Here is a 14,818-nt window from a genome sequence, read left to right on the forward strand (position 1 = left end):
CTAGACCATAAAAGACACAGGCAAATCAGATTTTGTAATAAAAAGGACACAAACTCAGATTTATGAACTTTTCAAATTTTGAAATTTTCAGATTTATGCAAATAAAATATTTTTCTACATAACTAAATCATGGATATAAATCACAATTTTGAGTACCACATCACATGCTAACACAAGAGTTAATCACAAACCAATCCAGCTTAGTGTACATGAGTTCATTAATTAAAAAAAAAATATTAAAGAACAAAAAAAAAAAAAAGTTGCATGGTGCATGGTGCATGGTGCAAAATTTGCAGATAGGTATACATACTCACAGAAGTCCCCTCCTCCTCTTGTAGTCACTGACACTCAAAGTCAACGCATGTCTTCTTCCATCATTCTCCGGAACTTTAACCCCAAGAGTAGCTTCAATCCTCTGTTTCCTAGCCATAAACCCAGCCTGTGTTCCTTGTGGCCCACCAAACTTCTGTAGCACAGCTAACGAAATCGGCAGCTCGAAGTTATGCAGCAGGTTCGATTCAGTCCCTTGATCAACTGGAGCCATCGTATCCACCAACTTCCCCGCACCAGCTGCTGCCACTAGCGCCGCCTCTGTAGCCGCCAAACCAGGCAAAGCAGCACCACCACCACCGTTCGTCTCAACCGCCACCTCAGCCTCCACCCCACCGCCACTATTCCCCACATAATAATTCCTCGACCTCGTCCACCTCCTAGAAAACGGGTCGTACCCAGCCTCCCCTGCTTTCAAGCCAATAGTCACCGGCTTCATCTCCGACGCGTTCTTGAAATTCTCCACCCTGTTCTTCCTGTTCATCTCCGCCAGCTTCACCGCCTTCGAGTTCTTCTCCAAAGCCTGGCGTGAAGACTCCAGCTCCTGCAGCCTCGCCTTGATCCTCTCCACCTCAGCGTCGTCCTCGTTCTCCTTTGCCACCTCCAAGGACCGCCTCAGTCGATCCTTCTCCGCCGCCACGTTCAGCGGCCGCCATGTGGCGGACTTCTTTTCCTGCAGCATCTGCTTCACGGTGGCTGCTGAGTAGACGAACGTGTTTGTCCTTTGTATGGCATCCCGTTTCTCCATCACCTCCTGCTTCGTGGGCATGTGGCCCCCATTCCGTTCCACCTCCTTAACCCACTGATCGAACTCCTCCCTCTGAGGGGCGGAATCGGAAACCATCGCCATCTGCCACCTGGCGGCAGAGCTCTCGCTACCCCAAACCACATTCAGCCACTTGGACGTGGTTTTGTTGTCCAGCTTGTACTTCCTATCAGGGTCAGTGGCATCCACATTACGTACAACGCAGAGCCTGTAGATTGATCCGGATCTCGATTTCCCAATTCCAACCCTAACAAAGCAACCAACAATCAATTCGTCGAAAAAGGGCTCCATAAACCATTTTGACAGTTTCGACCTCCGAATTGTGATTTCCTTGATGTCTTCAAAAGTAGGCACCTTGGACGATACCTTATCATCGTCACTATCACCCAGTCCACCATCACCTGTCGAGTCACCATCGTCGCTGTGGGACCCACTGTCGCTCCTGCTAGGGCTGCTTAAGGCGGTGGTGGTGGCGGCAGCAGCAGCAAAGGATCTCCTCTTCACAGGTGAGTATCGGCCGCCGGACCCCCCCTTGGCTGCATCCCTTCTCCGTTTTACCAACTCGTCCAACGCGCCAGCTCTTTGAGCTTTCGACCGCATGTTACGTGTGTGCGTCTTCGGCGGACTACTACCTTTCCTGTCTTGGCCCTTTCTCTTTTTCAATTTCTCGGTCAAATCTCGGTCACTTCTCTTTGTCGCACGGGCTTCGAGTATCATTTCCCGTTCGAGCTCTGTGAGCTTCGAAAGTTTTTCCCTATCATCTTCATCCTTGTACAGGTCACTACCAACAGAATCGTTATCACTGTCACGGTCGTGATCGTACTCATCCTCATCACCTTCTTGACTGCTACGATCTTCGTCTCTATCGGTGGCGTCCAGCCTCTTCTTGAGAGGCACCTGCGAGCCTGATGGCTTTCTATTTGTATAGCCTCGGTCGCCGTCAGATTCTTCGTTTTTCGAGTCACTTCCATCGTCGGAATATGAGCCTTTTCGCCGCCTTCTAGACGGTGGAGATGAATGGCGGTTCCTCCCGGATGTGGTTGTCCTTCCAGCTGCCTCGAGGAGCAATTTTTCTAAGTCCGCCATAGAGCTTGGTACCTGTTATGGATGGGAAGCTAAATCAATAGTGAAGTCTTTACAAAAATGATGCATCAATCATGTAGACAGAGCCAGTGAACTCATCAAATGTTTAAAACATGGAAAACTATTCTCTATGCATGTGAAGAGTGTTGCAAGGAAGAAGATGTTTCTAAGCATATCTGCACAACATCCCTCATCAACATTCTGTGGAATAGCTTAGACTTGTTGACTTATTCCCGTAGTCTCATCACCTAGCATCTTAGTAGTTTAATATTGTCTCACATATACACATAAGCCACTAATGAGATTTAAGGTTAAACACAATAATTCTTGGGAAAATAGAGAATGTAAAAAGGAAAGTTGTACAGTTAAATGCTCATAAGATACGCACAAACGGACACGTACTCCTATTAGACTCAAGTGATTCTTATCATCAATGCATAAGAAGAATAAATATATATACATATATGTATACAGATGTATATAATCGAACAACACGTGTTGTAACCTAAACTAGCTGAGTCTTATTCATCAAATTCGATTACATCAAACCGTTTTGAATATTTCAGTATATACTAAAATTACCAAACCATTACATCTTTAATGATTCAGCTACAAAATTTGGAAACAAAACTATGGTTTCAATGCAGTAAAACAAATTTGGGAGGAAAAAAAAAGGAAAAAAATGTTTCTAATGAAACCAAAGGCAGGGAATTTATCACCAGAATTTCCAAACGCTGCTAACTATTTGGCGTAAGGTCAAATTGATTCTTGTGAGAATAAAAAGAGCAATAAATATAATCAGATATAGTACAAAATCATTCAAAACCACGAGAAAAAAAAATGCCTCAATCAACTCTTTTAACTCCCCAAAAACACCAAAAAGAAGAAAAAAATTAGATGAACATTAGACAACATATTTTCAATCTTCAACAATTGAAAGGACAAACAATGACATGAGTATCGACAAAATCTGATTAATTGTTCAACAATTGAAAAATAAGGAAAAAAAAAATAACCTAGAATAAACAACTGACCTGGTGGCGTGGATTTCCACAATTGGGATTTTCTACAAGGGCTACTTTTAGAACCTATCAATAGCCAAATCGTGCTCGAGCGGCGAAGGAGGGCTGACGGTGGCGGTTGGTGAGGCGCGACGGTGGCGGTGGAAGGCGGTGACACACGGCAAATTAACCTAATGCTGGTGGCTCGACGGGCCGGGATCTAGGAACTGCGGCGGCACGCAAGGGTGTCTAGTTGCACTCGATACGGAGACTGAGAGAGCGGGTTTTTTCTTTTGTCAATCGCCGAGTGCGGTTGGCTAACCCCCCTTTATATAGTGATTCCTTAGGCTGTGTTTGGTTTGACTTTGAACCACGAATAGCATTCTTATATAAAAGAAAAAAATATCTCATCAAAATTTTTGAATTTCCTTCGTCTCCCAAACACAATTAAGTTAGTTATATATATAAGGAAATTAAGAAGAAAATTAAAAGTTAATTCTATTTAAATTGCCTGATCTATCCGTATAAAGATAAGTCCGTCGAACCGGATTTAAAATGCATGATCTATCATTAAAGACATGTCGAACGAGTTCTACTTAAAAAGAAATAATCAATGAGTCGTCGTGTCAGTATGATCACACGTGTATGAGTTTTAACGAAAAAGTTATAGACGAACTCTATTTAAAATACATGATCTTTACTAAAAAAGAAATCATTGTACCATTATGGATAAATAAATTAGAATTTTTGAAAATTAAAATCGGATCAAAACTAAATCATCCCACAAATTGATTGATACATCAATAGTTCAATTTCAGTTAGTGTGAAGAAATTTGCCACAATTTTCAAGGCCCAATGGGCTGGTCAAAGGCCCAACCACTGAAAAGTCAACGAAAATTCAAAGTCAATGGGCTACTAAAATTTTAGTAGGTGAAATTCTGCCGGCGTTGAAAATGGAAGAAATTGAGCACAAGTACGTGGAGTTGAACGGGCTGAAGCTCCACGTGGCGGAAATCGGAAACAGGTCATCGCCGGCGGTGGTGTTCCTGCACGGATTCCCTGAAATATGGTACTCGTGGCGCCACCAGATGATCGCCGTCGCCAATGCTGGGTTCAGAGCTATCGCGCCCGATTACAGAGGGTACGGGCTATCCGACCCGCCTCCGGAACCCGAGAAAGCCAAATTCTCGGACTTCATAGCTGATCTCCTCGCGCTCCTTGATTCTCTTACCCTATCCAAGGTGCGCAACCAATTTCCGTCGATTCGAGTAAATAAGCAATGGAATTTTATCTCAATTTTTGCTTTTGATGATTATTCAGGATTACTGTTTTGTTTGATTTTTAATTTTTTTTTGAAATTCATATTTTCATGTTATTTGATTAGTTGATTCATGATACTCGCATTGCACTTATCTGTATAGGAAAGCAGAGAAACATAAATCTGACTGTATCACAGACTGTAGTTTAAGCAGTTGTGAAAAAATTCAATGAAGAAGATAAGTTTAACCTAATTAAAAAATTATTAATTGTTTTGCCCCTTTCTGAAGTTTGACATTTTGAATTTTTGCTCAAATTAGTTAGTATTTCGAAATATTTAGCATTTAGCACAATGATCTGTGCGCTTCTTTGTATCCCTGCCATTCACGCTTCTCCGAGCACTGATGAAATTTAATTGCGATAAATGTGAAAATGTGTAATGAGAGTGTTTGTACACATGCAGGTCTTTCTAATTGGTAAGGATTTCGGATCTCGTATAGCTTACTTATTTACTCTGCTTCATTCCACGAGAGTATCTGGAATCATAACACTAGGCGTACCTTTCGCTCCTCCAAGCCGCCACACAGTTCTTAAGAATCTTCCAGAAGGTTCCTACATATCCAGGTGGCAGGTACGCGGCAGAGCCGAATCTGATTTCAGCCGTTTCGATTGTAAGACAGTGGTTCGTAATATCTACATTCTTTTCTCGCGAAACGAAGTGCCTACAGCTCAGCAGAATCAGGAAATAATGGATCTGGTAGATCCATCAACTGATTCTTTACCTCATTGGTTCACCGAGCAAGATCTTGCAGAATATGCTTCTCTGTACGAGAAATCCGGATTTCGAACTGCTTTGCAAGTTCCGTATAGGTAAAAATTGGATTTTGGACGGATTTTCGAATCTTGTAACTGTTTGTTGAGTTAATTGGATTTTTGTTAATAGGTCACTTGATGAAGAGTTCGACATAGTGAATCGGAAAGTTGAAGTTCCTGCGTTGGTCGTCGTGGGTGGAAAGGACTACTCGTTGAAGTTTCCGGGAATCGAAGAGTACATAAGAAGTGGGCGTGCGAAGGCGTATGTACCTAATTACGAGACAGAGCATTTGCCTGAAGGTTCACATTTTATGCAGGAGCAATTACCTGACCAAGTAAATCAGCTCATACTTGGCTTTCTCAGCAGGCACAGTTGATATATTTTTTTTCTTTTTTCTCTTTTTTCAATCCGAATTGTTTGATCCATTTACTATTTTATTTTATATAATACATATCCGCACTAATGGTTGGAACAAGAGAACTTTTTTTACCAAATAGAATCACAATTGTTTCGATCTGCGGAAGTCACAATTCAATTCATACTTGAAATCAAATTTTCATTTTTTTTACCAAATAGAATGAATATATATATATTGGGCCTCCTTAATTAAGATTAGAATTTGGGTTTTTGACTAGGAAAGAAAAATTTATTGGGCCTCCTCATATATATTTTCAAAATTAGGGGGTTATCACTAATTTCCCCATATATATATATATATATATATATATATATATATATATATATATATATATGGATTTTATTTTTTTGTACCTGTCGTGCCATTAATTTCTTAAAATCCAAAAGGGCAGCTATTAATCTAACGAGTTTATTTCAGTACAACCGCTTTGGGCCCAAATTATTGACCCAGATAATAGTATGAAAAATTAAGTCCAGCTCATTAATTAATTTGATATTGGGCTAATAAATTAATCCCAATTCATAACCCAAGTTATTTTATTGGGCCAATTGCAACTGCTTAAAATATAATTGTGTACGCTCCCACATCGGTGCAGTAGTGTAACATCTGCCGTTTTATATAGCTCAGAAGAGACAAAGTAAATTGTCCCTTCGGGGACATCCGATAAAATTGGAACGATACAGAGAAGATTAGCATGGCCCCTGCGCAAGGATGACACGCATAAATCGAGAAATGGTCCAAATTTTTTTTTTTCCAATATTGAAAAATCGAAACCTCTCTAATTTTAGGGGTGGGCGAAAAGACAGAAAAACCGAGTCATTTCATATCGTACCGAATAGCAAACTGTATGGATGTTTTTTTTTTAAACACCGAATTATTCGGTCCGGTATGATGGAAATGGTGAATAACCAAAACGAAACTATAAAATAACTTCATTTTATGGATGTTTTTTTTTTAAACACCGAATTATTCGGTCCGGTATGATGGAAATGGTGAATAACCAAAACGAAACTATAAAATAACTTCATTTTATGTAATATGTATTATTTTACCCTAAATTTTACTTTTTATCTTTTAATTACTTGTCTCATTCTAAGTATTTGTTCATCAATTGAGACATAGTATTTTATTTATTTATTTAGAATAAAATTTTACGTGAGTTCATGGTTTTAACAATGTGCTTGATGAAAGTAGGAAAAAGTATGAAACATAATACATCATCTAAGTTTCATTAATTCCTATAAGATTAAAAATGTTATATTTTCATTGCATTAGTTGTGTGAATAATAGTAATTGGATTATTTTGTTTGTATAACTTGAATACATAGTTGCTTTTAATTGAAACCGAATCGAAAAAACTCGAAATTGAAAGAAATCGAACCGATGAAAAACCGACATATATAATTTTTTATTTTACAAAAACCAACATATTCGGTTTTAGCCAAAAATCGAACCGAACCGAGCCGTACACACCCCTACCTAATTTGGCCTAACTCTTAGTTAATGCGGCGCGAAAAGTACCTAATTTAGGCGGCTCCTAGTTAATGTGGCGCGAATATGCTCGGACAAAACGTCAAAGATTCCACCTACACTTGAAAAGATTCCCACACTCGACTACAAATACAAATATCTACTTACTCAGTACTAAACCCACTACACTCCATATCTGCGGACGTTGACGATGGGTGAAATTGAGCACAAGTACCTACAAATCGACGGCCTCAAGCTCCACGTGGCGGCAATCGGCGACGTAGCGTCGCCGCCGGTGGTGTTCCTGCACGGATTTCCAGAGATATGGTACTCCTGGCGCCACCAGATGACCGCCCTCGCCGGCGCCGGATTCAGAGCCATCGCACCCGATTACAGAGGTTACGGACTATCCGACCCGCCCCCACAACCAGAGAATGCCACGTACGCCGACCTTGTAGCCGATCTCCGCGCGCTTTTCGACGCTTTCTCTCTCCCAAAGGTATGCCCTTTTTCCAGCCATCTGCTTCTAATTAGGTTTTCGGATCTCAATTAAATCTTTTTAATTGAATATTTGTTCTAAATTTGCCACACACACACGAACACAGGCTTTTGTAATTGCAAAGGATTTCGGAGCTCGAGTTGCTTACTTATTTGCCCTAATCCACCCCGAAAAAGTGTCTGGAATTATTACATTGGGCATACCGTATCTGCCTCCATCTCCGGTCAATTTCCTCGATCTTCTTCCCGAAGGTTTCTATATCTCAAGATGGCAGGTATACCCTATCCCTTTCTTCATCTCACCTGTTAGAAAAAAAAAAAAAAAAAAAAAACTACACATTGTATTGTAATTTTTGTTATGTTGCAGAAACCGGGAAGAGCCGAGGCTGATTTCGGCCGATTCGATAATAAAACGGTAGTGAAAAACATCTACATACTGTTTTCTCGCAGTGAAATACCGATTGCTGATGAAAACCAGGAGATCATGGATATGGTTGATTCGTCTACTTCTTTACCGCCTTGGTTAACCGAGGAAGATCTTGCAAACTATGGTTCTCTGTACGAGAACTCTGGTTTCCAAACTGCTCTCAAAGTTCCGTACAGGTACTTCCGTAACCCGATTAATCACTTCTTTCTCTTCGTAAACAAAATTTGTTTCTGATGTGTATGTATATATATACATATAGGTCATTGTCGGAAGAGTTCAATATAACGAATATGAAAGTTGATGCTCCGGCATTGTTGATCATGGGTGAGAAGGATTATTTCTTGAAGTTTCCTGGTATGGAGGACTACACAAAGGCTGAACAGGCGAAGATGTTCGTTCCTAATTTGGAGACGGTATTTGTTCCGGAAGGTAGCCATTTTGTGCAGGAGCAATTTCCGGAGCAAGTGAATAAGTTGATAATCGACTTTCTGAGCAAACACAGTTGAAGGCCTTGGCTATGGTTGTCGGGTTTTTTGGTCGTTAAATTCTACTATGACGAAACATTGGTGTTTATCTTTCGGAATTTGATGAAAATGTATGTTCCTTGTGGAAATAAATGAAGGCTCTTCCAGTTTAATTGTCTCTTATGAGCATGATTTATCAACTGCATTAAGATTTGTAACAAGTTACAGGGGATTTCTAGGACCAAAATGGCTGTTCAGTAAATACATAATTCGAAAAGATGCGTTAAAATCGCATAAAACCGAAACCGAAACCGAAACCGAAACCGAAACCAAAAATTAAAAGAAACTGGTTTATGGCTTCTATCTAGGAAGACTGATTTTTTTTATTTAGTTGGTACCTTTTCATTTTCTCTATTAAAAAAAAAATAATAATAATAAAATAAAATAAATAAAAATCAACCACACACCACTACATCCCCACCGACCACCACCAACCTTCCTACTCAAACTTCGGCTATTAATGGTTTCCAGTTATGGAAGCAGAAGTTACTGCACTTTACAGCAACCAAATTTAAAAAAAAATGGAGAAGATAGAGCACAAGTACGTACATGTGAACGGTCTGAAGCTCCACCTGGCGGAGATAGGAAGCGAGTCGTCGCCGGCGGTGGTGTTCTTACACGGATTCCCAGAGATATGGTACTCCTGGCGCCACCAGATGATCGCCGTCGCCGCCGCTGGATTCAGAGCAATCGCACCCGATTACAGAGGATACGGACTATCCGATCCGCCGCCACAACCCGAGAAGGCCACGTTGTTGGACCTCGTGGCTGACCTCCTCTCTCTTCTCGATGCACTTGCCCTCCCCAAGGTACACAATCAATTTCACCCTAATTCCCAAATTTAATCCCCTTTTTATTTTATTTTTTTCTCTCTCTCAATTATTCAAGTTTCTGAGTAAATTAATATCAACTTCACTAGATTTTTTTTTTTTTGCAATTTAGTATGAGCTATCTTATCCGGCCAATTGAGTACTAAATAATTTATATCTATATAAAAATAGGGTTTATATGCAAATTTATGTATGTATGCAGGTTTTTCTGATCGGTAAAGATTTTGCAGCATTTGTAGTATCAATTTTTACCCTTCTCCACAAGGACAGGGTATTGGGCTTTGTGACAATGGGTGTGCCTTTCATGCCACCTAATCCTCCCACATTTCATCACCACCTCCCTGAGGGCTTCTACATTTCTAGATGGAAGGTATATATATGTATATATATGTGTGTGTGTTTGTGTGTGTGTGTGTGTGTGAGAGAGAGAGAGAGAGAGAGAGAGATCTTCTGCGACTTATATTGCAAAGATTCGATTTTTTCTTATAGGAAGCTGGACGTGCGGAAGCTGATTTTGGTCGCCTTGATGCAAAGAGTGTTGTAAGGAATGTGTACATAATGTTCTCGAAAAGTGAAATACCCATAGCACATGAAAACGAGGAGATCATGGACTTGGTTCAACCGTCCGATCCTCTGCCTTGTTGGTTCACCGAAGAAGATCTTGCAACCTATGGAGCCTTGTACGAGAACTCGGGTTTTGAAACTGCATTGCAGGTTCCTTACAGGTAGTTAAAATTGTATGAATTGATCTTATAGTGGTATTTTAGAGGTAATAATCGGGGTTTTTTTTTTTTTTTGTTATCGTAGGTCGATGGATTTAGTGTTGGATATAAAAGATCCGAAAGTTGACGTTGCAGCTCTGCTGATAATGGGGGAGAAAGATTATGTCCTGAATTTTCCAGGAATGGAGGACTACATCAGGGGCGGAACTGTAAAAACGTTTGTGCCTAATTTAGAGATCGTTTTCGTGCCCGAAGGAAGCCATTTTGTGCAAGAGCAATCACCCGATGAGGTGAATAACCTCGTCGTTAATTTCCTCAAAACCCATAATTAATTTAAATCAAGAAGAGATGTTGTGACCACTGTAATGTTGTAATTTCATCATGGTGTGTAATTGTAGGGGAAGTTTGAAACCTATATATAATAAATAATCTTTCTCACAATTCTGGGTTAATTTGAAACAATTATAAAAAAAAAATCCAATATAGTCATCATTCTCAAACAACATATTTTGCAAATATTACAGGATACAAGGATTTTATAATCATGAATTAAAAACATGAGATAATCACATATTAGGTTATCAGGAACTAATCTTATTCCGTAACGAGGCCTAAAGCAACAACATTGAACTGACCATTTGTCGAGGGAACATAGCAAAACATGCGTATCTTCGTTTTGACGAGGGAATTTGTTGCTGATAAAGCACATGGTATTTTTAGTTTCCATTGGGAATCTCCTCAGCATCCACAGAGCCAAAATTTGCTTCCTTCTACTTGACAGAAACATTGCAAGGACAAGAGACTAGCATGAAAAAATAAAAATAGATGCGTTCTTATCTCATGTTACCCTCGCGGAGAACATCAATCATATCATATATCCGCTTGTCTGAATTGGATTTAACCTGCATTTAGGAATTTTATTTTAAATCAAACAACTAAAGCAAGACTGAATCACGTACATAAAGTTTGTGCTATTCGCCTATAAATTAGTACTACTAGATTTATAGACTGAATCAATCAATCAGAAAAAAATAGTTACCTTTTTAGCGAGGAAAAGTACAGCATCCACAGTGCCTTCTGCATAAATTGATCTGCCACAAACATTGTGCTGAAACTCGAAGGAAACACTTTTCCACGGAAAAGTACAAAGGAGAAGATTATTAGAAAGTCTGATGCTCGTAAGTAACTCGTGGGATAAAAAAAGAAACCATAATCAAAGGGTAGAAAGATATCTTACGTTCCATCAGGTGATGTTAGGTGATACATGTGGAATGCATGACCATTTAAATGCTCTTCTGGGACTCCCACCATCTCAATTTGCATTCTAGGGTCCCGTATTAGCTGGATCTGATTGAATTCATTGATAAAAAATACCAGAAATCAGACGTGTGAGAACATTATCTGTCTTTATTTCCAATTAAAACAAAAGGCTTCCAAAACCTTGTTTTCTACACATCAAGCTCTAAAAGAACAGAAAAATTGAATATTTTTGGCAGCAACAAATTCTCAGAAAAACACACTGTGATGTGAGAGACAAGATCATGAAAGAGAGTCGAATGTTTTAATTAAATTAAGGTTCTTAGTTATGAACATCAATGCTTAACATTCGCTCTTATTCTTGCATTATGAACTGATTGATAAACCATCTACGCTGCCACAAACTATTTGCGACTGGGATAAGATGCACTCCAAGATAACTCTGTTACTCCCAATGAACATATAATAGGACATGGTTTGTGACTTAGTAATATTATAATTTGTCTGTAGTACCTGGTCTCGTTCAAATGAGGCCCCCAGATCTTCGAAACATGTGATGACAGCCTTAGCAGTTCCAGATATATCCACCTTGCTAGCTTGATGCGACTCCATTACCTTGTACAAGTTTTACAAGGAAAACAAAAATGCGGATATAGGGCCAGTTAGCTGATGTTCAAGAAGCTGAGAAGAAATTTAATATACTGAAAATATAAAAAGTGGGCAATTCAAGAACCATGAAAATTCTTGCATTACTACTTCACATAAAAATCAAGTAAGAATGCTATAAATGATTCTCATTAGAGATAAGAGTGTAGATAAATTACTTGTAGATTATACCCAGAAAATGCGCCTGGAAATTGTTTTGCCATAATTTCCATTGCTGCAAGAAATGCCACCACCTAAAAATATCAGTGTGGGAACTGTTAAACATGTAAAGTGAAAAAGAAAAGGAAAAAAAAATGTGCCAAAATTTTGTGAATGTTTTTGTGAATGAAAAGACGAGAGAAAAAAAAAATTGAAAAAGAAAGAAAAAAATGGAAACGAAAAAAGAAAAAGAGGCTAAAGATTACAGCACCTGTTTACCCATTTGGGGAGATATCACAGCATAAACATTCGAGTCGGCCACAGTCTTATACAGAAGTTCCCTGTCTCCTCCAGTGGTTCCCATTACAAAAGGTACTCCAACTTTACAGTACAGTGCAGCATTGTCTGTATACCATGGCAAAACAAATTTAATGGCCAATTTTGAGATTTAATTAGAATATCAGAATACGAATAGAGTGAGATAAGAAATAAGATTTCAAATAGGCCGAATCTTCATGTCAGTCAATTAGTCGGTCCGTACACGGAATGTTGGGGAAGTCTTAAGTATTAACAAGGCAAATTAACCAACAACCTTTAATACCAATCTTATTTACTAATGCTAAAACTATAACTTAATATCATCAATACAAGAAATAGAGCTTATTTTTCTACCTCTCAAGATAATGGCAAACAAGAGACAGTAGATTCCCAAAGAAGAACAGACTCCTGATTTTAATGATGTATTTAGACCCACCAAACACCTAAAGACTTCTCGAGGAAAATAAAACTAATAAAAAAAGAATAGGATTGAGTTAATTTGTTTCCAACCTTGCATTATTCATTCATTGTATGGATTTGTATCGAGATCGACAATTAAGCAAGATAATTCAAATGCATCAATCATGACCAGTCCAACAACAACAATACAAATGCTGAACCCATTGATGCCAGTAAGCACTATAATTTGTCACGATCATGAGATAGTTCCAACTTCCATGATATAATCTCACTTATAAATTTATCAGGTGTTGTAATGTCAGAAATAGTTCAAACGTAAAATTATATCAGGTATTTGTTAAATCAAACTCTGAATTCTACAGTTAAGTCAAAGTACGCTTACCATTCACAGCAGCTGGCAATGTGTAGTCCACCACAATCAGGTTCGGATAATCACTAAACGCAGAAGATAAAACAGATTCTCTGTCGGAGGGACCATGCACTTCAATCTGTTTCCCACCAAAATCCAAGATCTTCCCCGAATCGTCTGGACCGCCTAATGCTACAGGAACAGGGTTAAGCCCAGCGGCCATAGCTGCTTCGAGCACAGCCCTCCCCATTTTTCCAGTACAACCATTCACCTGCAACACACAGAATACTTTCACCACTGAACAGGGATCAATAAGCAAACAAAAAAAACAAGCATTTACTTTACACATTCAGCATACATTCCAATTATGCGAATATTCGAGCAGCTCCAATAAGAACATGCGATCAAAATTACGAATGAACTCAAATGTAACTGAAATTCAATAAAAAAAAATTAAGCTCAAATTATACCATGATAGGAATTCCAAGATCCTTGGGTGGTGCAACAGTGGGCACCAGCTGGAGAGATTCTGCTTGTGCGCTTGACATCTTGACCGAGAAATCCCGCCCAGTAGGAAACCTCGAATTTATTCTAATACCTACTGAATTCCCAATTCTCGAGTCGGAAGATGGATTTAGCATTTGATTGTTTCCTCGCCAAGCTGTGCGGCTGATGCAAAATGGGGATTTTACGACAAATGCCATTCAGGAACAGAATCTAATAGAAGCTAACGTCAGCCTTCAGCAGATAATTGCACCGCGGCGGCGACGATGGAGGGTAGCGGCGGATGGTCGGGAGAAAGCCGATGAAGGTAGGGTTTAGAAGCAATTTAAAATGGTTGTTTTATTTCTATGAACAGATTACATTCGATGTCCTTTATTTATTTATTTAATTTAAAAAAACAAAAAGTTGGAATAATGAATTTAGTCAAATCGTGTATAATTACAGTTTTGCACCTCAAGAACGGATTATATCAAATTTGTAAAGCACAGAGGACTTTTTTGAATGATAAATTTAAGACCAAGGACACACTACAATTAAAAAAAGGTTCAGGGTTCGAATATTAATAATGCAAATATTCTCTCTCTTTTTTTTTTTTTTTTGGATAAATTCCACTTTTCCCCCCTTGTACTTTGGTTGGATATTACTCTCAATTGCATCGATTTGCCCCATTGTACTTTGGTTCGATACCAACCTTCTACTCTCGATTCATCGATTTGCCCCCTTGTACTTTGGTTCGATATCACTTTACCCCCTTCTACTCTGAATTGCATCGATTTCCCCCTATACTTGAAAAATTGCCTTAATGTGGCCATCGCCGAAACCTTTGACCTTAACACCATTTGATCTAAGTTTGAAAATTATAAAAAAACCACCCCTCTCAGTTTAAATAATTATTAATAAAATAAAAAATAAAAAATAAAAATTGTGTCTGGCGTCGTGGACTATGTTTTCTCGCTGTATTTTTTTTATTTTTTTTTTGTTTTATATTTTTTTTAATAATTATTTAAAATGGAGGGGTGACATTTT

General features: G+C 38.9%; 5 protein-coding genes and 1 non-coding gene across 6 annotated transcripts; 4 read left to right on the forward strand and 2 right to left on the reverse strand.

Annotated features, from left to right (window-relative positions):
* Nucleotides 1-92: 92 nt before the first annotated feature.
* VIP5 (plus-3 domain-containing protein) lies at nt 93-3,610 on the reverse strand. The gene is made up of 2 exons (XM_012993606.2): nt 3,214-3,610; nt 93-2,194 (listed from the first exon to the last, which is right to left on the reverse strand). Exon 2 carries the CDS (start codon nt 2,180-2,182, stop codon nt 311-313), a length of 1,872 nt encoding a protein of 623 aa, XP_012849060.1. The 5' UTR covers nt 2,183-2,194; nt 3,214-3,610; the 3' UTR covers nt 93-310.
* Nucleotides 3,611-4,108: 498 nt separating this feature from the next.
* LOC105968475 (epoxide hydrolase 3) lies at nt 4,109-5,765 on the forward strand. Its single transcript, XM_012993111.2, has 3 exons — nt 4,109-4,421; nt 4,901-5,307; nt 5,381-5,765. The coding sequence occupies exons 1-3, from the start codon at nt 4,134-4,136 to the stop codon at nt 5,625-5,627; spliced, it is 942 nt and encodes a 313-aa protein (XP_012848565.2). The 5' UTR covers nt 4,109-4,133; the 3' UTR covers nt 5,628-5,765.
* Nucleotides 5,766-6,313: 548 nt separating this feature from the next.
* On the forward strand, nt 6,314-6,416 carry LOC148766026 (U6 spliceosomal RNA). The gene has a single exon (XR_016029429.1). It is a non-coding gene; the product is annotated as a U6 spliceosomal RNA (small nuclear RNA).
* An 864-nt stretch (nt 6,417-7,280) lies between these two features.
* LOC105969168 (epoxide hydrolase 2) lies at nt 7,281-8,701 on the forward strand. Its single transcript, XM_012993914.2, has 4 exons — nt 7,281-7,638; nt 7,745-7,912; nt 8,005-8,240; nt 8,324-8,701. Exons 1-4 carry the CDS (start codon nt 7,351-7,353, stop codon nt 8,568-8,570), a joined length of 939 nt encoding a protein of 312 aa, XP_012849368.2. The 5' UTR covers nt 7,281-7,350; the 3' UTR covers nt 8,571-8,701.
* Nucleotides 8,702-8,971: 270 nt separating this feature from the next.
* LOC105968895 (epoxide hydrolase 2) lies at nt 8,972-10,581 on the forward strand. Its single transcript, XM_012993587.2, has 4 exons — nt 8,972-9,397; nt 9,621-9,788; nt 9,908-10,143; nt 10,226-10,581. The coding sequence occupies exons 1-4, from the start codon at nt 9,110-9,112 to the stop codon at nt 10,470-10,472; spliced, it is 939 nt and encodes a 312-aa protein (XP_012849041.2). The 5' UTR covers nt 8,972-9,109; the 3' UTR covers nt 10,473-10,581.
* Nucleotides 10,582-10,588: 7 nt separating this feature from the next.
* LOC105968894 (4-hydroxy-tetrahydrodipicolinate reductase 2, chloroplastic) lies at nt 10,589-14,183 on the reverse strand. The gene is made up of 8 exons (XM_012993586.2): nt 13,759-14,183; nt 13,322-13,559; nt 12,473-12,606; nt 12,222-12,296; nt 11,911-12,012; nt 11,378-11,487; nt 11,180-11,267; nt 10,589-11,042 (listed from the first exon to the last, which is right to left on the reverse strand). The coding sequence occupies exons 1-8, from the start codon at nt 13,990-13,992 to the stop codon at nt 10,974-10,976; spliced, it is 1,050 nt and encodes a 349-aa protein (XP_012849040.2). The 5' UTR covers nt 13,993-14,183; the 3' UTR covers nt 10,589-10,973.
* Between the last annotated feature and the right edge of the window lie 635 nt (nt 14,184-14,818).

Source organism: Erythranthe guttata, chromosome 13 (genome assembly GCF_056151865.1).
Source record: "Erythranthe guttata isolate IM_541 chromosome 13, IM_541, whole genome shotgun sequence".
Classification (NCBI taxonomy): Eukaryota; Viridiplantae; Streptophyta; class Magnoliopsida; order Lamiales; family Phrymaceae; genus Erythranthe; species Erythranthe guttata.